A 27,894-nucleotide genomic window follows, 5' to 3' on the forward strand; every position below is an offset into this window, starting at 1 on the left:
AACTGGACCAACAATCATGAGAATTCCATTAATGCTGGTCATTTTGGAGCCTTTGAGCATTACAAAGATGTGAATGGCAACATACATACTGCATTCTTCCACCACATTTCAATGTTGAATTACCAACCAAACTACTGTTAACTGTTAATTTTCTGAAATGTTATTTATGAAATATATGATGCTTCCATTAATGTTGGATGTGTTGAACTATGTGGTTCTATGTAAGAAGCAATACCTCCTTTTTGTAAATTAGATATAAGTTTGTCCTTGGATGGATAAATGCACACTTCTTTCAAAATTTTCCATCACTCATCCTTTTCTTTGAAAAGCGATTTATTTGAAAAGATTTTGTCTAACTTTGGGGAAAGTTATAACATTTTTATTCCATTTTGGCAATTGCAGTATGACTCTTATTTTGTGATTCATGTGACTCTTATTTTAGTATGAATGCTTTTGGTGCTGGTTTTCTCTAGCGATCTCACAGTTTATTTGGTTGATAGCTTGATAAGGGCAATTTCTTTTTTATGCATATCAACAGCGTTTCTGCATTAGAAGAATTACCATGGAGTAACTCACAGGTAGATTCCCTATATTGCTGACATAAAGATGGTCATGTGGTCTTTTATATTATGAGCAGTTTGTAAGTTTTTTTTAATCATTTTATCTATTGAGACTATGTTTATAATACAGTCAGTCCTCGTTTAGCACGATAGTTGTGTTCCTAGAAACCCTCATGCAATGCAAAATCGTGCAATATAAAGAACAGAGCCTATGGGAAAAATAGGGTTAGGTGCCGACCACCCAAGATTGAACACACATTTGTAACCAAAACATTACCATACACAATAAATAATCATAATAAAATACTTATGTATTTTATTACGACTATTACGTAATAAAATATTGCTAATGCTTTTGCTTCTGTTGTAAGCAAACTTGTTTTTTGTTTGATTTTCCATCCAAACAGTTGGATAGAAAATCAAACAAAAAAGAGCCATTGCATCTCTTCCAATTCTTTGTGTCTTAATCTAATGGATTTTAATTACACTTTGAGTTGTTCCTGCTATGAAAGTTGTTTTTATTTTCTCTGCATTCTTTGTAATTCTCGGCGTTGCCTCATTTAGGTCTGTAGCACGTGCAATATCACATGGTCTTTCATATAATCCCGGGGGCTCACATCTGGTGAGTATGGGCTTGGCAAACCTAGGGTCCTGAGCTGGATATCATCATTCTCCTCTTTGTTGGTGATTACTTTCTACTTCTCTCTCTCTCTCTCTCTCTCTCTCTCTCTCTCTCTCTCTCTCTCTCTCTCTCTCTCAGGGGTAACTTGGGAATTTTTTTTTTTTTTTTTCGCTGGTGCAGCATAAGCCTCAGGCTTCCTTGTACCATATGGCTAATAATAATAATAATAATTTTGCTCAAAGCATTTCACAGTTTCATATTTTTTCTCTATCGACAGTGGCGGACTGGTCATAAGCCTTACCGGGGAAACCCTGGTGGGCAGGTGTGATTTTGGCCATAAACTGTAGTATGAGGCCACTATAAATTTTCCTGGGTAAGAATTTTTGACCCAGTCCGCCTCTGTTTATCGATATTGCTTTTTTTTCTCTCTGAATCTGCAGTGTCTTCACCAGGACACTTCCTTTTCACACCTTTTAAGTATTTTACTCATTTTTAGGGAATAAAGCAATCACAAAACGAGGAGGTACGCTTGATATACACAAACAAAGCTGCGCGCGTGTAGCAACTGAATAAACAACACCGTAAAGGCAGAGATACACTATTAACACCTCACATTTTACTAAAGCACATTTCTAGGGGTTACTACCATAAAACAATAAAAACAATTTCCAGTTGCATTTCTGCTAGTGTAATCTGTTATAAACTGGTAGTAAACTCGATCTAATTGCATTTGCGATTATACCAATATCTGGAATTGTGTTGGTTTTTACGTTTTTATGGTTTGATTTTGATTTGGTAGTTGTTGGCGCATCGGCTTCTGTGGCCATATTGCACCTCCCAAGGTTTTTGCAGTACTTTGATCCAAGCCCGAGGCGGGAATCGAACCCGCGACCTTTGGGTTGCCGGGCAGGTACTTTACCCACTCAAGGTACTTTACCCACTCGGCTAGCCCGGTCGGCACGTTTTTATGGTGAAATGTGTTTCCCCTTCACTGATATAAAACACACAAATACATTTTCAGAATCTTCTCTTCATTCCTATCGTGTTGCGTTCAGTTTGGGTGATTTTGCGTTCGACTGCCATTTCTTGTAAACACAAAGGCGAATCGTGCATAAGCGAATTTGGTTCGTGTTATATAAGATATTGTTCCCCTATTTATAAATTGTGTATGATCGAATTCGTGTAATGTAAACACGTGTTATACGAGGACTGACTGTAATTTAGAATTCAGGTGAGCATTGAATTGTTAGCTAGAGAAAAAATTCATCATGTCTGTCCATGTTCCTCTCTTCTGGCTTGAATAAAGCAATTTGCATGTTCCTTTTTAAGGGTTATTGAACATTTGAAAATATAAACATTTTATTGAAGAACAGTGTGCCTCACACCATTTACTGAGGTCATTATTGCTAGATATATTGAATGTGATGAGTACATGCATTAAATTAACAGTTCTTAATTCTGCAGTCATGGTTTCTCTACCCCTAACTGTTACAAACATGATGGTGCTACACATTCAAATGTATTCAGCCTCTATAGGCTAGAATTAACATTTCATAATAAAAAGGAACAAACAGGTAATAAAATTTTAAAGAAGACATAAGGATAAATTAAACTAAAATGAAATATCTATTATTTGCACACTTATATTGTTAAAAATTGATTTTGGTATTCTACCAGCTTATCAAATAACGAAGAACCAACATCTACCATACTTATTATAATTATCAGTTTGAATTGCAACTGATATAATAAAAAAAAAGTACAAAAGGATAAAATTGGAAAATAGGCCTTGGAAATTTTGTTTCCTGCTAGATACTCAATGATGACAGTTGTTTTCATTCCAGTTGACTGACAGAAAATCAATTTTTTTATGCAATTTTATTAGGTGATATGGTTATTCAATTAATGACATTTTATCTTATTGTCTGAAGACAATATATTCAATTAACAAGTAAATTACTTAAAAAAAAAACAGAATTTTTACCTGCCATCTGAACTCTTTTCTATGCATGTTTGCACAAGAGCTCCAATCTGTACTGCACTAGTTGGTAATGGCAAAGTGACAGCAGATGCTTTCATATTTTGACCAGTGGCATAAGAGGCTACCTAGCTTTTAACTTTTATTCCTCAATGTATGGAATCCCATTTAGCCACTGCTAAAAATTTATAAGCAGTACCTGAACTTTTAATTTTCAAGGCATGTGAGAGCTGGTTGGTGGGCAATGTGACCAAGTTGTCACCATGGAAAATGACTAATGGTATAAGGCAGGGGTGGCCAACAAGTTGATTGCAGCTTTAATTTTTGGTCTATCATGACGAATTTTAAACATATATAAAAAATAGATTAGTCAGAATATAAATGTTATTATTATTATGCGCCCCACTGAATAAGCTTATTACAAATCCGTTAAACCACGTGACTACTCTTGTCGCTGTGCAGCAGCTAGGCTTGTCTAGTGCACAGAGTACTACTCTGTGGTCTAGTGAAAATTCACGCAGTTATGTTGTGGAGAGCACAGTGTATGTGTCGAATTCTTATTTTGCTTACTTAATATTAATAACTGGACAGTACTTATGCCTTAATTTAATATCCCTTGATTTAAAATGACTACTGCGAATCATTTTCATCAAGAGTGGGAACTAGAAATGTGGGAACTAGAATACTTTTTTGTAATGATAAAAGAAAAATGTTGTTGTTTGATTTGCTATGCTTCCGTGGCTAGACCCAAAAAGGGAAATTTAGAAAGGTACTTCAACGCATGTTCCTTTTTAAGGGTTGGTAAATACCAATCGGATTTTCCTCCTAATAGTGAAGATGGAAAAAATAACTTAAATCCAGATTATTCGTACAACAAAATTTCTTCATAACACCTAATTTACAATCTAAAGTGGTAACTGTAACATCATTTAAAGTGAGTCATCTTCTTACAAAAAAATGTAATCCATTTTCTGATGGTCAATACATCAAAGACGCATTTTTAGAAATAACAGATTCTCTTTTTGAAAATTTTAAGAACAAAAATGAAATTAAAAGTGCTCTTCAAGATAATTATCTCGAAATATTGAAATATATCGAAAAAATGAGTAAAAATGTGAGCGAACAGTTGCGTGCTCATATTGCTAGTGGTGTGTCCCTTTCTTTACAACTGGATGAATCTATAGACATTGGTGATACAGCTCGTTTACTCATTTTTATTCATATGGTTTTCGATGATTCTGCCGCTAGAGAAGAAATGCTGGGTATGGTTTCGTTAAAAGAAAGAACTACAGGTCTTGATATATTTAATGCATTCAAAAATTTTATTGAAAAAATTAAATTACCACTATTTAAGCTTGCTTGATGGAGCCAAAGCAATGACAGGGCATTCGGATACATCGCATTGTGCCAAAAGGATGGTGAATTCCCAGAATTTTTGAGTTACAACAAGTGTTAGCCAGCAAAAGATTAAATTCTAAGTTTTATGGACATAGCTTTCAAAATCGTGAATTCCATCAAAGGAAAATCTCTTCAAAGGAGACTTTTCAAAATGCAACTCGATGAAAAAGAACCAGATCTGAGGTGGCCGAGTCGGAGTAACTTTAGGCCTGACATAGCCGAGTGGTGTATAGTGTATAGCAGGCGAGAGTGTATAGCATGCATTCCTTGAGTGAACTGGGGTTCAAGCCCGTGACTACTAAATACGATAAACATTTGTATTGTCGATTTATTGTAAACTCTACTGACTTGGTTGTCATGCCAGAGTATAAACAGAACTTTTTTTTTTTTTTTTCTACAGAGATTTTGAAATTTGCTGAATGAAATAAAAAAAAAATGTTGATCAAAGTGGAGATGATTATCAGCAGCTACAAGATACAGAGTGGTTGGGTGGTCAGGCTTTTTTGGCAGGTTTTACAAGTAAATTAAGTGATTTGGAATTGCAAGGAAAAAATAAAAATGTGGGTGGCATGATTAGTAGTATTTCTGCATATAAATATCAAATTTTATCATTTTGCAAATATGCAAGTTCATTTGCAAAAATATCCTGTTTTTGAATTTAATAGTGAGAAATGTTTCTGAAATTGAGGAGGTTGTGGATGACTTTGAAACAATTGAAGATATTGTTCAATATATTTCTTATCCATTTAATGTCGACTTAGATACGAAACAAATTGAAGAAAAATATCGCTGAGATTTTTACTGCATATGGGAAGCAGTAACCTCAGTTGTTGTTTGGTTTTTAGGAGCATTAGCAACTAAGGCCATATTGCTCCGGGGATATGCGGTGGTCGTTCCCTGACCTTTCCGTATTTGGTGGTCATGGGCTCAAACCCCGGTCTAATCAAGAAGCATGTGTTATGCCCTGCTGCTCCTGCCCACCTGGCTACAGAGGCACCAGTAACCCCAGAGTAATGTATCAACTGTGTGGTACTACGCTGACAGTGGTAGAGAAAGCTTAGCAGATGACATGAAGGCACAAACTTCGCATAAATTAAAAATTTAAATACGTATGAATTTAAAATAAGAATTCTGAATTATATTTAAATTTAAAGACAACATTTTTCAATATGTGCTGATTAACCTTTTTAACCACGTGCAATGAAATTCTTGAGATGGTAGATTGCAGCACATTTTGAAGAAAAAAAGTAGATCGCATCGCATCACAAATTAAGTTGGCCACCCCTTATACTATAAGGGAATAACCAGAATTTAAGGTTTTCAAATTTCTTTGCATGATTAACTTTTAATCCCATATCCAGGGTTTTTCATGGTCATTAGTCAAAAATTTTCATGAAGTACATGAACTTCTAATTCCCATAAGGGCTGTTCAGCACCTAGAAGTCAGCTTCACTTGCTGACATTAATTTGTTGTGAGGCTGGCAAAAGAATCAAACCAGTTGAGCTAATTCTCATTCTATGACAAGTGGCGGTGCAAAAAACATCAGCTATAGCATTAATCATAATCACAGTTCGGTAGGAGGATTATCTTGTATTTGGGAATTAAAGAAACAGATTACAGCATTTTTTGGGAGTTTCAAATAAATGCATGATGTGCATTGACAATAAAATAAATATCATGGAAATCAGAGATGTGCTGCCAATTAACAAGAGGCTCACTCAAGAAGAATTTCAGCTAATGGTCATCCCTGGTTGAAAGTGGAAAGCAATACTCAAAGGAATAAAATTACACACAAAATGATTTTATGGACAGGTGGGCAGTGGGCATAACCTGAGGGGGCATAGATTCAAATTGAAGAAAGACAGTAGATGTGCGGAAGTTTGCCTTTAGCCAGGTAGTTGATTGCTGGAACAGACTTCTACTGATTGTTGTGGAAGTTGACAGCTTAAATAAATTTAAGGATGAACTAGCAAACATTTGGAGTGATCGGATGGGAAGGGTTTTTTTTTTTTTTTTTTTTTTGGCTAATGCTGTATAAGCTTGCTTTCTTGCATCATATGCCTCAACTAATGCTAATAACAATGAAAGCTGTTGGACCCAGTAATCACTTATGGGAAATTGAAGCTTCATGTTTTCTGATTTTACCTATGTTGTTTTGGAAAAAAAGTAACTTTGGTGGTCCCTTATTTTGAATGAACACCCAGAAAGGCAGACATCCAAGTAATTTCTGCAGATGGAGGAGGCTGTAAGAAATTTGTAGAGGAAGGTGGCATTACCAAAATAACTTAATTGCTGCTATAGTAAATGTATATTTTACTTTCCATCATTTGCATACGCTAAATACAAAATTGATTTTCATTATTCACTCTTGCCCACCCATTTTCAGGTGAATAGAGAAATACTGTTCAAGAACTTAACATTTTGTACGTACACAACTGGACAGGTGTAGGTAACTCTACCTGGACGCTGGTCACGGGATCAGAGTGGCCGGAGAGAGTTTGGAGGAGGCGGGCGGAGTGAATATCGAACACATAACATTTACCATCCTCACAGCAGATGACACAGCGACAATTATCGTAAGCAAAACAAAGGCCAGTTACAGTGCTGCAGTAACCTTGGAGGCAGTGGACGTCTGAACCAGTGGTCAGTGATCGCACATGGACACTGTTATCTTCACAAGCCAACAGGAGGAAAGTGCTATCCTTAGAGATTTCCATCTTGCAGATGGGGGAAGCAAGAGTAATGGTGTTGAGGAGGGCAAAATCTTCTAAACTCCAAATGCATACACGACGATCTGTTGAACCTGGAAGGGAAGAGGGAAGTCAAAGTCAGAGGTTATGGAAGTAGCATGAGACATTAAATTTGTTATTTAAATATCTGGCTCAGTTTATACTTAAATACTGTCCCAGTATTTAAGGTGCTATGGTTGTTTCTGTGCAATTTCAGATATATCATGCGTAGCTAATTGTAATTTCACTGCATTCACAGGAAAAGGTTCAAATATTTCAATAAATCCTGAAAATAACTATCATTAATTGTATAAGTTGTCAATTATGCAAAAAATAATTGTTTGTTGGTAGTTTATGTTAACACATGATTTGCATAAAACTTACTTTTCCTTGTTAAAAACAATGTACTTACCAATTGATGGTAATCTAACTGACTGAAGTAAATCAAATTGTGAATCTCCTTCCCAAAGCTTCAAGATACTTAAAGATCAATTGCTTTGATGCCAGAAAAATAAAAAGAAACAAAACTGCAAAGCAAACCTACAGTTTGAAATATCATAATGAAATATACGTTTTAATTTCAAAGCACTTTTTTTTTTTTTTTTAACAAACAAAATATTTTATAATTTTATGTAATCATATGTGATTTATAAGGTTATCAGCAGTGTTGATGTGAGCCAGGTGAGGTTCTGCAGGCCCTTGACACTTCCTCGAAGGATCAGTTACCTTTCAAAATATATAAGTCGCAAAAGAGAACAGTCGGTGGATTTTTGGCTGCTGTAAAGGGATAAGTATTTTTAATTTTTACCATATTCTTCGTTAATTAACATACTACAATGTGTATTACAGAGATATTAAATAGGTTGAGTAGCATTCATTAGCTTATTATTTTGAATTTAACTAGCGATTTTTGGAAGTTACGATTCCCGGTGGCGCCAATATTGTTGAACTAGTCACCATATTGTAGTCGATAAGAAATAGCTTAATGCATATATATCTCAAACTGATAGTGTAAGGTATAAAATAAAACTAGATAGCGTAATATGAAGCACTCAATTAGGAATCTGTTAGCTTATTATAGTATTATCAATTAATCAAAAATATTATTAATCTTATTAAATTTCATTGTTAATTAAATTGTATTTAAACGGAAATCATGACTCAGACTAGAGCTGCAAAGCAAAGATCACAGACTAGCGAGAGTGCTGTGACTTGGGCGAGAAATGAAGTGAGTGATTCTCCAACACATCACAGTCTCAAAAACTTTCTAAAATGGAACATGATCTAACCAAGGAAGATGTCTTTGTGTGTGCTAGATGCCTAGAGTGTCAAGAAATTAGGAGCCAACTCAGTGTTCTGATGGCCATCTATGAGAGCTTGAGGTGTAGGGTAAATGACCTCGAAGAAATTAATATGACGGGGGCCCATCAAGCTCTCAGCTGCCCAGCTCAACAGCAGAGCTCACTTTTGTGCATCGGGCAACACAGAGGCAATCTCCAAGGCAGGATGCTCTGGTCCCAAAGGAACTAGTTATTGTTGGTGACTCTATTGTCAGGGAGACGGGGAATATACTATGCAAGAAGGATAGGTGGAACAGGACCAGGGTATGTCTGCTAGGGGCAAAAGTTGATGACGTTATAGAGAAGATATAATCATTTAAGGGCACAAAAGATGATATTGTTGAACACGTTGGAACTAATGACACTAAGTGTAAGAGATCTGCAGATTTACTCAACAAGTGCAGGTCAATGTTGGAAAAAAGCCGTGAGTTAGGGTTAGCATTAGCATTAGCAGAGGCATTTGATGCAAGAAAGCAAGCTTATGCAGCATCAGCCAAAAAAAAAAAAAAAAAACCCACTTCCACTTCACCCCTCTGTTCGTTCAAAATACCAAGCCAGCTGAGCCTTAAACTTATTTAGGCTATCAACTTCCACGACAAGGGATGGAAGTCTGTTCCACCAACCAACCACCTGCTGGCTAAAGGCAAATTTCCACACGTCTATCCTACATCTGTCTTTCCTCAATTTGAATTTATGCCCTCTCAGGTGATTATTCTGAGCGAGAGGAAGAATCCCATCAGCATTGAGCATGCTCAAACCATTCAAGGCTTTATACACCTCTATCAGATCGCCTCGCTGGTGCCTAGTCTCCAGACACTGTAATTTGCAAAACTTAAGCCTTTCTTCGTAAGAGCACCCCTTTGTTCCATTCACTAATCTTGTTGCCCTTCTCTGTACTCGTTCCAGCAGCTCTACATCCTTCTTGAAATGAGGCCTCGACCTGTATACAGTACTCTAGGAGTGGCCTAACCATTGCCTTATACAAGGGAATAATCACCTCCTTATCCCTGCTAGAAAAATTCCTATATATCATTGACAATACACCATGAGCCACTCTTGCAGCCCGTCTGCACTGTTCAGAGAACTTCATATCTGCCCGCACAACCACCCCCAGGTCCCTTTCATTTTCAACCACTGTCAGTGTAGTACCACAGAGTTGATACATTGCTCTGGGGTTGCTGTTTCCCATGTGTAGTACTTTACATTTGTCAATGTTAAACTTCATTTGCCACCTCTCAGCCTATCTGCTCAACCTTTCCAGATCCTGTTGCAGCAGCATAGTGTCAGTAGTGTCCTTGACAACCCTGCCTACCTTTGTATCGTCTGCAAACTTCGACATTAAGCTTGATATACCACCATCAATATCATTTATAAATACAGAAAACAATAATGGACCCAACACTGAGCCCTGAGGGACTCCACTAATAACATTAGTCCACGACGAGCAGTGTCCATTGATTACCAATCTCTGTCTTCTCCCCCTCAGCCACCCCTTTATCCACAGCAGCAATTTGCCTCCAATGCCACACTGCTCCAATTTGTGCAGCAGTCTTCCATGTGCAACAGTATCAAAAGCCTTTCTAAGATCCAAGTATATAATATCAAAGTTATTCCCTGCATCCAGCTCTTTTGTGACTGCATCATAGTATCCAATCAAATTGGTCAGGCAAGACTTCCCCTTAACAAAACCATGCTGTGTCCGAGCTATAACTGAAGTCTTGTCTAGATGATCCTGCAGTGCTTCTTTAACCAGTGCCTCCATTAATTTTCCTGGAACAGAAGTTCAACTCACAGGTCTATAATTACTTGTGTCAGCCTTTGATCCTCCTTTGTGAATTGGGGTCACATTTGCACATCTCCAGTCTGTGGGTACCTCTGAGTCCAAGGAAGCTCTCATAATTATGGCTAAGGGTTTGCTTACTTCCTCTGCTGCCTCCTTTAATATAACTGGATAGATCCCATCCACCCTGGGTGCCTTTCTTGTGTTTATCTTCAACAATTTCTCCTCCACTTTACTCTCAGTTATTACAAGATTCTCTAGCTTACTGCTAGAGTTGAATACATCTCTGGCTTTCCCCTCGCTAAATATCACCTCATGTGTGAATATCAATGCAAAATATTCATTTAGTTTGTTAGCTACCTGAGCAGGATCATCAACAGTTGACCCATTGATATCAAGTGGACCAATCTTGATTTATCCCCTTCCTTCTAGAGTTTACATAAGTAAAGAACTCTTTGCTGTTTTTCTTTGCATCCCTTGCCAAAGATTTCTCGTAATCTGCCTTCGCCTGCCTAACCTCCTTTGTAACTTGGTTACAGATCAACTTGTATCTATCATAGGCTTCTGTATCATGTGTTAATTTGTATGTATCCCATGCATGTTTCTTCTCTGCCATATGCCTCATTAGTTCATCTGACATCCATTTAGGCCTAAACTTTGAACAATATTTCTTAGTTGGTATGTAAAGCCTAGTAGCTTCCAAGATAAGTTCTTTGAATGCTTCCCATTTTGCATTTGCTGTTTGTGACATCATCAGTTGGTCCCACTGTATATAATTTAAATACTGTCTCAGTCCATCGTAGTCGCCTTTACGAAAGCAATAACCCTTCCCTTTACCCCTAATGGTAGTTACCTCTTTGAGTAAATCCCACTTCAGCACACTGTGATCACTGCCACCTAGTGGTTCATTTATCTGCAGATTCTTAATGCATGAAGAATCACTGCTGATAATCAAATCAAGAGTATTCCTCCCCCTAGTTGCCTCCCGAACATGCTGATGTAGAAAACAATCATAATAAATCCACAAAAGCCTTGCTAGTGTGTAAGTGACCAGCCCCCAAACTCCAGTCAATATCTGGGAAATTAAAATCTTCCATTATAAGACTCTCTGATTTACTGGCCCACTCTATTTCCCTGTACAGTTTCTTATTATACTTATCAGAGTCATTAGGCCTATAGCACACTCCTTCTCCCAATGCTTATGTCACACCAAACTGAATCGACATTGCACTGCCCAGCGATGTCCACTGGCTTCACTTCCTTGGATTTTATGTATTTCTTAACTAATAGCATAACCCCTCCTCCCTTCCTATCCAGTCTATCCTTTCTGTAGACGTTGTACTCCCCAAATTCCAGTTCTGCATTCCTTATATCTGTGTGACACCACGTCTCTAATATCCCAACAATATCTGCCTTTGATGTTTTGAGCAATACCTCAAATTCATCAAATTTATTTACTAAACTCCTAGCATTGGTGTACACGCAACTATACATGCACCTATTTCTATTCTTAGCTACCCTAACACAACCCATGTGTTTACTTGTACCGCAATGACTCCCAGCAGTATCCTGCATCTTGTTTTTCAGGCTTCTGCTCATTCCAATAGAAGCAGTGCAAGAATCTCTTTCACCTCTGCCAGTGGCTACTGTTAATCTATTCGTCTTTGTCTCCCCCCCCAAGCTAGCAGTTTTCCGACCCACCTAACACTGCCTCAATAGCATCAGCAAATATTCTTGCACCCTTTCTATTTAAGTGTATCCCATCCGTGTAGAAGCAATCTCTCCTGTTAACAAGTACAGTCCAGGCTGAAAAAAATTCTACCCATTTGAGCCTTGCACAATCTTTCCAGGGCCGAATTGATCAACAAGGCTCTCATCATATACTCCCTCCTATCGTGTCTGGGCAGAATTCCAGACACTTTCAAATTCAACCCTATTTCACGGCTTTTTTTCAACAGTGACCTGTACTTGTTAAGCAATTCTGCCGGTCTCCTACTCTTGATATCATTAGTGCCAACATGTACAACTATATCACCTTTTGTGCCCTTAAAAGATGATATCTGCTCTACAACGTCATCAACCTTTGCCCCTGGCAGACATACCCTGGTCCTGTTCCACCTATCCTTTTTACAAAGCACGTTCCCCGTTTCCCTGAAAATAGAGTCACCAACAACTACTAGTTCCTTTGGGACCATCGCATTCTGCCTTGGGGGTTGTCACTGTGTCACGCGATGCCCAAGTGCAAGCTCTGCCGTTGATGTGGGCAGCTGAGAGCTTGATGGGCCCCTCAATTTAGTTCCTTCGAGGGCATCCACCCTGTCCTTCAAGCTCTCATATAGGCCCATAAGAACGCTGAGTTGTTGCCTGATTTCGATACACTCCTTGCATTTCGCACACACAAAGACATCCGCCATGGCAATATTATGTCCCGTACCTGAATGCTCCATAAACATCATGCAAGCTGTGCATTTTAAAAGGCTGTGATTCAGAAGGCAACTGTCCCCCTCAGTTCTCCTCTGAGCCACAGCACTTCCATTAGCTTGAGCCTTTTGTTTTGCTGCTCTGGTCTGAGTCATGATTTCTTTTAATTTAAATGAAATTTCAATTTCAGTTTATAACCCTAACTTATCTCCCAACACAGTTATAATGGGATATATATTTGTTAGTGTCAAGTATTAATTATCTCCGAGTTCCCTTTATATAACTTCCGTATCAGTTATGTATTAATTAATTATGTTACGTTTGTAATCTGAGTTGGTATATGTATTTAGTTAAAAGTACAATTTAAATGCCAACGAAGTTCAACAAGTTTAATAGATTTTACCGATCACTGAAAATATTATAACCTATACTATACTAACGCTATCTAGGTTCGATATATAACGATCGTATGACAAAGACAAAGGCGGGAAGTTACGAACGGTAAATCTATGGACACTTAAGTATTAATTAACTTTCAAATCTCTCTGTCTCAATTCAGAATAAACTAACGATCCTTACTAGGTCTATAAGCTACTTACAAAAAATAATTTGATGTAAAAAATATTCAATAAGCAGCTAAATATGGCCTTACCGATACTTTTATGCAATTGCAAGGCCAAGTAAAGAATAAATACACCAAATTAATCAGAAAATCACAAAATAATGCTATACTACTAAATTTAAATCAAAAGTTTTAGAAAAACAATAATTTCAAATCAATAAATAAGAAAAATCCACTTAGCAGCTTTGAACACGTCTGGCCCCTACTAGCCTCGTCAGCAGACCGTCATGGGTTGAATATGAAAGTGTCTGCAATTCTTCCCAGACACAATAGGAGGGAGTATATGATGAGAGCCTTCTTGATCAATTTGGCCCAGGAGAGATTGTGCAAGGCTCAAGGGGTAGAATTTTATTCAGCCTGGTCTATGCTTGTTGACAGGGAAGACTGCTTCTACAGGGATGGGGTACATTTAAATAGAAAGGGTGCAAGAATATTTGCTGATGCTATCGAGGCAGTGTTAGGTGGGTCAGAAAACTGCTAGCTTGTGGGGATACACAGACTAAAAGGTTAACAGTGGCCGCAAGCAGAGGCAAAAGTGATTGTTGCACTGCTTCTATTAGAATGAGAGCAGCCAGAAAAGCAAGGCAATGGTGATTTCCAGGACTGCTGGGAGTCTTAGTGGAACAAATAAATAAATAGGCTGTGTTAGGGTAACTAAGAGTAGAAACAGATGCATGTATACTTGCATTTATACCAATGCTAGGAGTATAGTTAATAAATATGATGAGCTTGAAGTGCTAGTCAAGACATCAAAGGCAGATATTGTTGGGATATCAGAGACGTGGTGTCATACAGACATAATCAATGCAGAATTGGAATTTGGGGAGTACAATATGTACAGAAAGGATAGACAGGACAGGAAGGGAGGAGAGGTTATGCTGTTAGTTAAGAAACACAAAAATCTAAGGAAGTGCATCCAATTGATGTTGGTGGACAATGCAATGTTAAGTCTGTTTGGTATGACATAATCACTGGGAAAGGAAAAATGAGAGTAGGTGTGTGTTATAGGCATATGAATCTGATGAGTATAATGAGCAATTGTGCAGAGAAATAGAGTGGGCCAGTAAATCCGAATGTCTTTTAATGGGGAATTTTAACTTTCCAGATATTGACTGGAACTTTTGGATTGGTCACTCCCACACTAGCAAGACTTTTGTGGATTTATTGGATGACTGTTTTCTTCAGCAACATGTCCGAGAGGCGACCAGAGGGAGAGATACTCTTGATCTGATTATTCATGCCTTAAGAATTTGCAGATAAAGGAACCACTAGGTGACAGTGATCACAATGTACTGATGTGGAAATTACTTAAAGATGTAACTACCATCAAGGCTAAAGGGAAGGGCTTTTGCTTTCGTAAAGGTGACTACAGGGGGGCTCAGAGAGTTTTTAAATTCTGTACAGTGGGATCAACTGATGATGTTACCAATGTTAAATTCTAAATGGGAAGCCTTCAGGGAATTAAAATTTTGTAGGCTAGTAGGCTTTCCATTCCAACCAAGAAATACCGTTCAAGGTTTAGGCCTAAATGGATGTCAGATGAACTAATGAGGCTCGTGGCAGAGAAAAAAAATGTATGGGATGCATATAAAGTATCAGGTGACATAGAAGCCTATGGCAGATATAAACTAGTCTGTAATCAAGTCACAAAACCAGGTTAGGCAAGCTAAGGCAGACTACGAGAAAAACCCTTAGCCAAAATTATGGGAGCTTCCTTGGACTCAGGGGAGGTCCACATGGACTGGAGGTGTGTAAATGTATTACCAATTCACAAAGGGGGCTCAAAAGGTGACACAAGTAACTACAGACCTGTTAGTTTAACTTATGTTCCAGGGAAAATAATGGAATCACTGGTTAAAGAAGCATTGCAGGATTATCTAGAGAAGACTGCAGTAACAGTTAAGACACAGCATGGGTTTGTTAAAGGGAGGTCTTTTTGATTGGATACTATGATGTGGTCACAAAGGAACTGAATGCCAAAAATAATTTTGATATCATATACTTGGATTTAAGGAAAGCTTTTGATACTGTTGCACTTGGAAGACTGCTGTACAAATTGGAGAGGTATGGAATTAAGGGTAAGTTGCTACAATGGATAAAGGGATGGTTGAGTGGGAGACGACAGAGAGTGGTAATCAATGTACACTGCTCTTCGTGGACAAATGTTATTAGTGGAGTTCCCCAGGGTTAGGTGTTGGGCCCATTCTTGTTTTGTATATTTATCAATGATATTAATGAAGGTATATCAGGTTTAATGTCCAAGTTTGCAGATGATACAAAGGTTGGCAGGGTTCTTAATGATAGTAAAGACAGTATGCTACTACAACTGGATATAGAGAAATTGGGAAAATGGGCTGAAAAGTGGCAACCGAAGTTTAACACTGACAAATGCAAAGTACTGCATAGGGTAGCAAAAACCGAAGAGAAACGTACCAACTGTGTGGTACTACACTTAGGGAAGTGAAAAAGACCTGGAGTAATTGTGCAGTGAAATATGAAGTTCGCGAGCAGTGCAGATGGGCTGCCAGGGCAGGTCATGGAGTCTTGTCAATGTTATATATAGGAATTTTGCTAGAAGGGACAGGGAGGTGATTATCCCATTATACAAGGCAATGGTCAAGCCACACTTAAGAGTACTGTGTATAGGCCTCATTTTAGGAAGGATATAGAGTTGCTAGAATGAATACAAATAAAGGCAACAAGATTGGTGAGAGGAACAAAAGGGTGCTCTTATCAAGAAAGGCTTAAGTTCTGCAAATTGCAATGCCTGGAGAGTAGGCCAGCCCCTGCGAGGTGATCCGATTGAGGTGTTTAAGGCCTTGAATGAGTTGAGCAAGCTGAATGCTAATGGGATTCTATCTCTTGCTCAGATTAAGAACCTGGAGGGGCAAAGATTCAAATTGAGGAAAGACGTGCAGAAATTTGCCTTTAGCCAGCAGGTAGTTGATTGGTGGAACAGACTTCCATCTTTTGTTGTGGAAATTGATATACTAAATAAATTTAAGGCTGAGCTGGACTGGCATTTGGAATGAATGGAGAGGTGAAATGGTTTTTTTTTTTTTTTTTTTTTCCGTTCCTTTCCTGCATCGTATGCTAATGCTAAAATACAGTGGCTGACAAAAAAACCTGCATGACCTTAAAAAAAGTAACATTTGTATTGAAACATATAAGATATTGTTTGATTACAGTCATTTTGTTTGTCACAAAGCAAAGGTATTGCGTCAGATAATGCTTCTGTTGCATCAGACAATAACTGCAAAGTATTGCATCATCATCAGCCATTTTCAATCCTGGAGAAGGCCTCTCAGCAACTTTCCAGTTTGTTCTTTTTGTGCAATGGCCATCCATTTACTACCCACAAACTCGTGAATTTCATCTATCCATCTCCACCGTTGTCTTCCAGGTTTTCTTAGTTCATCTGTCATCATGTCTTCGAGCTATGTGTCCTGCCCAAGACCATTTTAGTTCTTTAGTTTTGATAAGAATGTTCTTTACTTGAGTTTGCTGCCTAATCCATGTGTTTCTTTTCTTATCTAACAGTCTGATTCCCAATATAATTCGTTCCATTCTTCGCTGTGTAGTTCTCAGCTTCTCTTCCATTTTTTTGGTGAGTGCCCAAGTTTCACTTCCATAAGTCATGGTGGGGAGTATACATTGGTTCATTATTTTACATTTCAGACAAACTGGGATACTGCTCCTCAGTATGTGACTATATTTCCTGAGTGCTATCCATCCAAAATTTATTCTTCTCTTGACTTCCAGCCATTTATCATTATTACAGCTAATAACTTGTCCCAGATCAGTATATGACTCCACCTTTTCAATTACTGCTCCTTCAATCAGTATGTCTGTGGCATACTTGTTCATCATTACTTTAAAATCCTTACTAACTGTGCATAAATGATTAAGATTTTCCTCAAATTCTTTGGGATCGTGCTTATGACCACAATGTCATCTGCAAATCATAAATGGTTTAGGTACTCTCCATTCACATTGACTCCTTTCTGCGACCAGTCTAATCTTCTGAAAGCTTCCTCAAGGGCAGCAGTAAACAGCTTCGGAGATATTGTGTCTCCTTGTCGAACTCCTTTCTCGATTTTAAATTTGCTAATTTCTTTGTCTAGTATTGAAATAAGACCTTTGTATTATTTACTCGAGTCAGTTTTTTTCTTTCCTACATCTATATCACGTGTGCATCTTACCATTCTGTGATCACTTCCAACATTTACCTTATTCAGGATGGTAACATCATTCATGATATATCTTCTGTTAGTGAGGATGAAGTCGACTTCATTAGTTGTTAATCCATTTGGACTCTTTCATGTCCACTTTCTGTTCACCCTTTTCTTGAAAAAAGGGTTCATTCCTGACAATCCTTGAGATTCACCAAATTCCACAAGTCTTTCATTTCTTTCACCAATTTCAAAATTTCCAATAGTTCCCCTTTCTGTGCTGTTTTGTCTTTTACCAACCTTAGCATTGAAGCGGGTTTTCTGCTCATCTAGAAGACTCTCAATTTCAGTGTACATTTATTCAACCTCTTCATCATCATGGCTCGAAATTGGTGCATAAATTATTATAACCTTTAGCTTGTACCTCTTAGAAATCTTGAGTATTAGTCTTGACACCCTTGGCGATGTATTTTTGAATTCCAAAATGTTGTTTTTTATATCTTTATGGACCAGAAACTCAACTCCACCTTCGCTCCTTTCACTGTTTTCATTGGTGTACAGCAGATTTCCACTTGATAAACTTATAAGTGATTCATTTCTTCTTCTTGTTTCAACCAAACCGATGATATTCCAATTCACATTTTCTGGTTCCTTTTCCAACTCTAATATTGCCGACTGGGCTAGCCGGGTGGGTAAAGTGCCTGCCTAGCAACCCAAAGGTGCATTACGGCCACAGAAGCCGATGCGCCAACAACTAACAAAAAAAAAAAAAAAAAAAAGCTCTAATATTCTGTCTTCACCGATGAGCAATCTTACGTTGTAACGGGCCAAGTTCAGTTTCCATGAATGGCAGCCTGGTCGTACCCAGAGATTCTTAGCACCCTCTGCTTCCACTCTGATCCTTTCGCTGCTGTAAGAGGGGGAGTGAAAGCCGCTGGGGACTGAGGGCTGTTTGTATCGTCGTGCTGTCATATGCTGAAGGGTTTGGTCTTTTCCTCTTCACGCTGACCATCGAGAGGAGGTGTGCATGAGTGGATTTTAGGGAGGCAGGCCAACAGAACTTCTCCTAAATCTTCTGTAATAGAAAGATATTGGATCCATCAGTGTTTTAGACTGAGTGTCTAATAACATAGAATACCTGTTCCCCCTCTAAGTCCCCTGAAGTATTGCATCAGCCATTTCTATAAATACTGCATTGGAAGGGTATACACCTCATTAGTATTATGTTTTGTGGAGGTGTAAGCATTGCTCCATATGTTCAGTTGACACCAAGGAAAAACTTGTAGCTGTTGCTCTGTCCCAGGAAGGGCTTTCTCCGTGTTCTATTGCAAATAATGTAGGCTGCCACCAGTCAACAGTATCCCGGGTGTTAAAATTAAAGTGTGAAACCGGCGATGTGAAAAGAAGACCTGGATCAGGCCATAGGAGAGTGACTTCCCAAGAGTGACCTTCCCAAGATCGATATTTGAAGTGGCTATGCCTTCATAAGCTGGATGCAAAGAATTACTTCTGTTTTCCAGGGAAAGTAATGGAGTCACTGGGTAAAGAAGCAATGCAGGATTATCTAGACAAGACTATATTTATAATTCAGGCACAGTATGGGTTTGTTAAGGGGAAATCTTTCCTGACTAATTTGATTGGATACTATGATGTATAACAAAGGAACTGGATGCAGAAAATTATTTTGATATCATATACTTGATTTCAGGAAAGCTTTTGATACTGTTGCACATAAAAGACTACTGTACAAATTGGAGCAGTATGGCATTAAGGGAAAGTTGCTGCTATGGAAAAGGATGTTTGAGTGGGAGATGACAGAGAATGGTAATCAGTGGACACTGCTCTTTGTGAACAATTGTTATTAGTGTAGTTCCCCAGGTTTCATTGTTGGGCCCATTGTTGTTTTCTATATTTATCAAAGATATCAATGAAGATACATCAAGCTTAATGTCCAAGTTTGCAGATGATAGAATGGTTGGAAGGGTTGTTAATGACAGCAACAATGGTATGCTGTTGCAACAGAATGTAGAAAAGTTGAACAGATGGGCTGAGAGGTGGCAACTGAAGTTTAACATTGACAAATGCAAAGTACAGCATATAGGTAGCAGTAACCCTGGAGTAACTTACCTCTTGTGTGGTGCTACGCTCAGGGTAGTAGAGAATGAAAAGGATCTGGGGGTTATTGTGCAGTCAGATATAAAGTTTTTTGAGCAGTGCAGACAGGCTAAATGTGTAGCTCATGGTGTCTTGTCAATGATATACAGAAATTTTGCTAGCAGAGACAAGGAGGTGATTATCCCTTTGTATAAGGCAATGGTCAGGCCACACCTCAAGTACTGCATGTAGGTCGGGAGGCCGCATTTTAGGAAGAATGTAGAGCTGCTGGAAGGAGACAGAGGAAGAGCAGTGAGATTGATGGGGGGAAACAAAGAAGCGATTGGAGCAAATGGATAGGTGAATGCGAAGTGATTTTTTTTGTTTGACTGATGCTGTATAAGCTTGTTTTCTTGTATCATATGCCACTAATAATGCTAATGGTTTGCAAGCAGAGAGTTAGAATGTGTGTTATATTTTTCAATAAAGATTAAGCCCAGGAGGCACACTTATTGGTGGGAGTTATAAGATAGTGTTTCAGCTGTAATTTGTGTTCAGGAAGAGGTAGTCTGCATTTTATTTGGGTAGCAATAATATGGAATAACATACTATTTGGGTAGTGCCAAACTCAAAATAGTTGATAAAGATAAAGACCTTGATGTAATTGTACATGCTGACAGAAATTCTCAGAGGTGTGCAAACAGGCTGCTAGAATGGTTTATGGTAGTTCTGTCAATAATATATAGGATTATATACATTTCCAATGCTCACATTGCACAAATTTTTAGACTGGCCTACAAAATGCTAGGCTTAATTCAGAGATTTTCAGTTCTGTTTAAAAATATAAGAATACGGCATTACCTGTATGTTACTCTTGTTCTTCCTATACTGGAAGGAGCTATTTGGTTTCCAGGTAGTACCACCAATATTAAAGTCCTGGAGAGGATACAACAAAAGTTTATTCAAGTCATATTGGGACCTGATGGTGCCCCTTATCTTTCAGAAGAGATTTTATTTATAAAGATTTTCTTTCTCACCATTATACAACAAATCTTCCTTACTGTATAAATCTAGGGCCGGGTCAGATGAATCAAAGTCTTCCATCTTTTTCTATCTTATCTTATCTTATTCTCTCCCACTAAATTCCCTTTATTTCCACACCTGCCCTAATCTGATCTCTTCATCTTTTTCGGGGTCTTCCTCTTGGCCTTTTCTTGTCCATTTTCATCTCAAACATTCTTCTTGGTATTCTGTTCCAGTTAATTCTCTTCATGTGTCCAAAAGTTTTGTATACAACAGATGTGTTTTAATAAAATTAATTATTTTATATAACTTGTTCCATCACAACATGCTAGACATTGGTCACACATCAGACTTAACTTTTAACATTCCCACAAAAGCACTTTATTTTAATTTGTTCTCAATAAAATATAAGATGGAATTTGGTAAAACTTTGTCTGTTTTTGAGCTCACTAGCTATTGTAAATAAATCAAATTTAGACATGTTTCTTGACCCTGTAGGTTTCACCAGAGAAGTAAAGCTATGACTTAAGAATTTTAATATAATCACAATGTTGAAACATTCTACAAATATCTAATTCATCTTTCTTTTAATTTTGATATCAATTATACACTGTTTTTGAGTTATACTCTGTCATATATTAGCATTAGTAGAGGCTAATGCTAATATATGGCAGGGTTTTTTTTTTTGCTGATGCTGTATAAGCTTGCTTATACAGCATCAGCAAAAAAAAAAAAAAACCCTTCTCATTTCACCCATCCATTCATTCCAAAAGTTTGTCAGTTCTTCCTTGAATTTATTTAAGCTATCAACTTCCACAGATGGAAGTTTGTTCCAGCAATCAACCACCTGCTGGCTAAAGGCAAATTTCTGCACATCTATTCTACAACTCTCTTTCCTCAATTTGAATTTATGCCCCATCAAGTGGTATAATCTGAATAAGAGAAAGAAGCCCACCAGCTTTGAGGTTACTCAAACTATTCAAGGCCTTATACACCTCAATCAGATCATCTCGCAGGTGCCTAGTCTCCAGATGCTGCAATTTGCAGAACTTAAGCCTTTCCTGGTAAGAGCAACCCCTTATCTTATGGGTAAAGCTGATGTTACATAAGCTTTGTTTCCTTGCATCATGTTGCCAATAAGTAAGAAGAGGATTGAATATCTGCTTTCTGCAATGTAGCCAACAGCGTATTGTGGCATACCAATTCCTAATACTCCTCAAACATTGACTTCAGGTGAAGATAAATAAGAAATGTAAGTGTTATTTATCTTCACAAGGAAGAATGTATGCCACCCCAAGAGTGTTAACCTCATTTGATTATTCAAGTGGTGTTAAAATGAACTGACTCAAGACTTGAAAGATTTAAGAATCAAGCTAAAATTTTAGGTTCCAGATTATAAGACCAGAATTTTCTTGCATCATACATAACTATATTTGGATATAACAGCTGCCAGAGGAATTAATATAGTTTATCCTTATGCCACAAAAGATACCTTGATTTCTGCAGTGGTCATGATGGCTTAATGAATGCTCTTGGCCTGAAGAATGGAGGCTTTTTAGAGATTCATCAAAATGTAGTTTAAAACATTTGCTGTTGCATATAGGCATTAAAGGCACTCAAGTGATGTGTTGAATGTGTTTATCCCATAAGGCAATGCATGAGTGCTGTAAAAGTAAGGACACATAAAATTAATAACTGCTTGATATCAGCACACTGACTGAACTCTACTATTTGCAGCCATGCTTGAGTTTCATTTATTATAAATAATAGACTGTAAAGGACAAATGGGCCTGTTGTACTGGGATCCATGGTGAAAGAAGATTAAGAGTTAACCAGTAAAACAATTTAATTACAAATAGATACAAAATATATTTGATTACAAATATTTTGTAATCAAAGATATTTTGTATCTATTTGTAATTAAATTGTTTTACTGGTTAACCCTTACAAATATTTTGTAATCAAAGATATTTTGTATATATTTGTAATTAAATTGTTTTACTGGTTAACTCTTAATCTTCTTTCAGGCTGTAAAGGCTTAGTGCATAGTTTTATTTGTTCTTTGCTTGTAAAGGAATAAGTGAAGTTTACCTCAATATGATACACAGAACACTTCCGTATGATACTCTCCAGAAATTAAAATGAAAACAAATAAAAAATTGAAAATCTTACATTACAGTAAAAAATAATTAAAAATTAAGTAAAAAATTAATTTAACGAAAAAAAAATTGCAAAACGTTTTTGCTTCCTTAGTAAGAAATAATTAACAATGATTAAAAATAAAATGAATAAATTTTTTACTTAATTTTTAATTGCGTTAAATTGATCTTTAATTATTTCTTACTGTAATGTACGAGTTTTCATTTTAATTTCTGGAGAGTATCATATTGAGGTAACCTTCACTTATTCCTTTACAAATATTGATATCAATGTAGAACATATTGAGTATTATAGCTCTAGTTCATACTATGAAGTTCTTTGCTTGTGTATGGAATAAAATCTGGAGGTTCGTTCTGATTTACAGCTCATTTCAAAAGTACAAGTGGTCACTTTTAGCTACTAATTCTAGTATTTTACTTTTAGGCAGCTATTCAAACGAATTGGTTGTCTGAAAATTACATCTTATGAGATCCATTCTCTCAAATATAGACTACAGAGAATCTGTTAATAGCAACTGGAAATGCTATCTTTTTAAAGGAAACCTTTGAAAATATGGAATTCTCCTCAAAAAAATTACACAAGATATAACTGGAAAATCTTTTTTTTACATTTTTACTGGGTTGCAACTTAGTTCCACAAATTTTTGCTGTTTCTTTTACGAATGAGACAGAAGAGCAAGTGCTTCCCATTATGTTGTCTGGAATGCCATATATTCCCAGACAGAAGAGCATTTACCATTCACCACTGGTTGATAGAGAAAATATTTTATTGCCACTCTCTTCATATCAAATTAGAAAAAGATGTAGCTTTCAATACTTGAAACAAAAATTTTGTGAACACAGTGACATGAAGTTAAAAGAGGGATTATTTATTGGTCTCCAAATGTTAATGAAAGGCAACTTCTTTTGACAAAAACACCTTCAATGGATATAAAAAAGGAGCATGGAATGTCTTTCAAGGAACTTGGCCAAAACATTTTAGGAAATCAAAGGGCAAATCAGCAAATTATAAAGGTTTGTTGACCAACTCCTGAAGGCAAGTGAAGTCCAAATGTGACTGCTGATTACTGCTGGATACTTATGAGGGAAGCAGGAATGTGGTGTGGAACATATAAGCAGAAATCATGGCTGAAAACATTTAAAATTCACATTTTGTTAAAATCCTGTAAAAGATTTTTACAAGATAATAAACAAGCAAAGCAAAAATGTTAATCTTCTCAAAAATCAAACATAATAAGGAAAATTTTAAGTCATATTCATGCTCAGCATTACAAAATATATATTTATCACATGAGAAAAACAAAAAAATGAGTGTACAGTGGTCTGTATGCAAGACAAGTTCTGAAAAGTCTGTAGCAATCATTAACGTCCAAAAACAACAGCAAATAATTCTTTCCATTTCTAAATAAAATTCTTTCCATTTGTTGTTGTTTTGGTTTTTAGGAGCATTAGCAACTAAGGCCATATTGCTCTAGGACATGCGGTGGTCATTCCCTGACCTTTCCGCATCCTCCGTATTTGGTGGTGACGGGCTCGAACCCTGGTCTAATCAAGAAGCATGTGATACGCACTACTGCTTCTTCCCACCTGGCTACGGAGGCACCTTTCCATTTGTGATTCAGTAAAAATGGAATAATTAAAATAGGCCTAAATTAGGCCAGCAGTTATTATATTATTCAGCTTTTTTCTGCTAGCATTTCCTTTAATTAGTAGTGGGTAACAGAATGAACTGCTAGAGAAAAACAAAGAAATGTTTTGTGTCAGTATTTTTGAAGGAGTATAAAACTGAATAATCCACCATTCAGAGTAGCAGTTATGGCAAACTTAATGATTCTATGATCATTGAAAATAAATTAGGTGAGAAATTATCATGTAAAAGTAAACAAGGCACCTATACTTATTTTGAAGGAAGCTGCAAGATCCATGAAACAACTGGACTAAAGTAATAATTTTAATGTAATTTATTTTGGCTTTAGGAAGGCTTGTGGCAGTCTCATATGTAAAAATATGAGAATGTTTCATGTCTTTTGAGCAAACTGGTACAGTATGAATTAAGGTACGATATTAAAGTTGATAAAAAGTTTTGAGTGGCAGAAAACAGAGTATGAGTAGTATGCCAATTGGAGTGGTTCCTACAGAGTTCGGTTTTGAGACCTTTGCTGTTATCAACATTTACTAATGATATAGATTAACGACTCACTTCAAAAACCTGCCTCTTGTCTGGGGCAGGTTTCAGGAGCGAGTCATTAATTTTTAAATTGGGTAGAGGTGGGATTCTTAATTGTAAGCAAACTATCTACTGTTCACTTGCAAAAATGAGTGCACAGAGGATGGGGGGGGATATGAAATGTATTTATGGTGCTTCATAGACATTAAATCAAAACATTGATACAATTGTCTGTGGAGATCTTAATGTCAAGCTTGTTGGAACACTTAGTATTAGTTGTGACAAATGATGCAAGGAAGTTAGCTTATAACATTAGCCAAAAGGAAATAAATAAATAAAATAAACAAAAAACCCCATCTATACATTCCTTCTAACAATTTGTCTAATCCTTCTTTAAGTTATTCAAACTACCTACTTCCACAACACAAGATGGAAGTTTGTTCCAACAATCAATTTCTTTCTAGTTTAAAGAAAATTTCGCATATCTATAGTTCAACCATCCTTTTTCAATATATATCCCCTTATGTGTGTTGATGTAAGAAACTTGATCCATTTAAATCTTTAACCACTTCAATTAGGAGTATTCACAGGTGACTAGTCCAGATGTTACAATTTACAGAACCTGGACTAAGCACATATTTTGACAAAAAAATGAATGCTATATCTAATTTTTATGATCATTTCTGAACTCAATTCCAGGATAGCAGTGCATGGTATCTACAGACATGTCATGAATGTTGGGCATCACAACCTCCATTAGAGGACAAACGTAATGATATGCACTGCTACTGACAGGATAGAGAGGAAGTCTGTAATTAGTAGTAGTTATAAAAGTGTGTTAAAAAGAAAGTTACCTGTGGCAAATATATCATCCCCAGTATTAACTGCTACACAGCTGATCACTCCACGATGATTTTCAAGTCTTTGCATTACTTGTCCTGTGTCTAACCTTGCTGCGATGACTACTCCAATCTCAGATCCGCTGAGCACGAGTGTCTCACTGTGGGTTGTTGTAACACATAGCACACCTGCTATGTGATGACTACAGGAAGAGTAACAGAGAAAATAAAATATTAACTCAATATTTACTGAACAAGAAAGTCATGAAATTGTTTGGAAGACTATAAATTTTCATCATGTCTTAATTCTAGAAATATTTTTACTTCATATTTGCATTATACATAAACAGGAAAATCTAGGGCTAAAATATCAGATTCATCCTTATTATGTATATGTCACTCCGAATACTTCCTGACACACATACACACACACACACAGAAAGAAGGGAGGGTTCCTTGGTAACTGTTCCTCAGTAATATTATACATTTGTTATCCTTAAGCCAGCATGTTTTTGAAGTTTTGTCTGTGATTTATATTAATCAAATTGAACCTTAAGAGATATTATAACCTCTGTTTAAACAAGAAGTTGTGCTTGTCTTCCATTAGTTTGGAAAACTTCTAATGAAATGGAATGTGAATTCATTGTTCGACTCTAACAGAAACAGCAAGACTGACAATGGAAATGTGCATATTAGGTTTGTTTCCAAGATGTGAAAATCCACCTCTGGCTATCAGTAGCTAATTATCTTCTCCATTCAATAGCTGTGTAAAAGGAATATATCCAGACAAAGCACTATAATAATTGTTCATATTTGGTAACTTAACTATGTATTACATGAGGGTGAGGTATTTACTATTTCATGAATATAACTAATCTCACCTAAGGTTTTATCTTCTCCATAGGGTATTATATTCTTTATTCGATAGGCAAATGTGAACACCATAGTCAAAACATAGAAATTTCATAAGTTGATTACTATCTGAATGCAAAATTTCTCTTGTTTGTCAATTTAATAAGCAAATAACACATTGCTTGTTAGCCAGTGAAAGACAATAGGAACTCCATGTTAGGCACTGTTATCTGCTGATGTTTTTTATACCTATATAACTTACGCATCTACTGTCATGTTAATTTTCTCCTGTTTTTATACATTAAGTACTGTTATTTTTATTAGATTATATTATTTGTTTGTTTGCTTTTGTTCTGACAACTAAGATATAAGGCATCAGTGCAAAACAAGTAAATTGCATGTATCCTGTTAGCATTAACATTAGTAGAGGCATATGAAGCAAGAAAGCAAATTTCTATAGCATCAGCCAAAAAAGAAAAAAAAAACTTTCCCATTTCACCCATCCATTCACTCCAAATGCTTGTCTAGTACTGCCTTGAACTTATTTAAGTTTTTGACCTCCACTACAACAGATGGAAGTTTGTTCCAACTATCAACCACCCACTAGCTAAAGGCAAATTTCTGTACATCTATTCTGTAACTGTCTTTACTCCATTTGAATCTATGCTCACCTTAGATCTGTAATCTGAGCAAGAGGGAGAATCCAATCAATCTGAAGGATCAGCATTCTGTTGTTTTAATTTTCAAAAATGACATCGCTGAAGGGGTAGAGAACGTGATGTCTAAATTTGCAGATGATGTAAAGATTGGTAGAGTAGTTAATGATTACCACCAAGCACAGCTTCTTCAGCGTGACCTAGACAGACTTCAGCGATGGTAAGAAAAATGGCAGCTATGCTTTAATCCAGCAAAGTGTAAGGTATTACACCTGGGAAGAGTAACCCCAAAATAACGTATACACTTGGTGGAGTTGAACTAAAGTCAATACTGGAGGAAAGGGACTTGGTTGTTACGATGCTGGTCAGACAAAGTTCTCCAAGCATTGTAGACAGGTTGCAAGGAAGGCCCATGGTGTTCTATTGATGATTTATTGAACAATTGCTAGTAGAGATAAGGACATTATAATCTCATTATATA

General features: G+C 36.9%; 1 protein-coding gene across 1 annotated transcript in view; it reads right to left on the reverse strand.

Moving 5' to 3' along the window:
• Positions 1–27,894, reverse strand: part of LOC150081687 (protein qui-1-like) — a 706,673-nt gene that overhangs the window by 106,669 nt on the left and 572,110 nt on the right. The window contains exons 18-19 of the mRNA XM_090378807.1: positions 25,921–26,108; positions 7,019–7,362 (exon numbers count right to left, since the gene is read on the reverse strand). Coding sequence (XP_090234933.1) covers positions 7,019–7,362; positions 25,921–26,108 — 532 coding nt within the window. The remainder of the gene's footprint in view (positions 1–7,018; positions 7,363–25,920; positions 26,109–27,894) is intronic.

The sequence above is a fragment of the Mastigoproctus giganteus genome, chromosome 8 (assembly GCF_048544385.1).
Source record: "Mastigoproctus giganteus isolate SK-2022 chromosome 8, ASM4854438v1, whole genome shotgun sequence".
Classification (NCBI taxonomy): Eukaryota; Metazoa; Arthropoda; class Arachnida; order Uropygi; family Thelyphonidae; genus Mastigoproctus; species Mastigoproctus giganteus.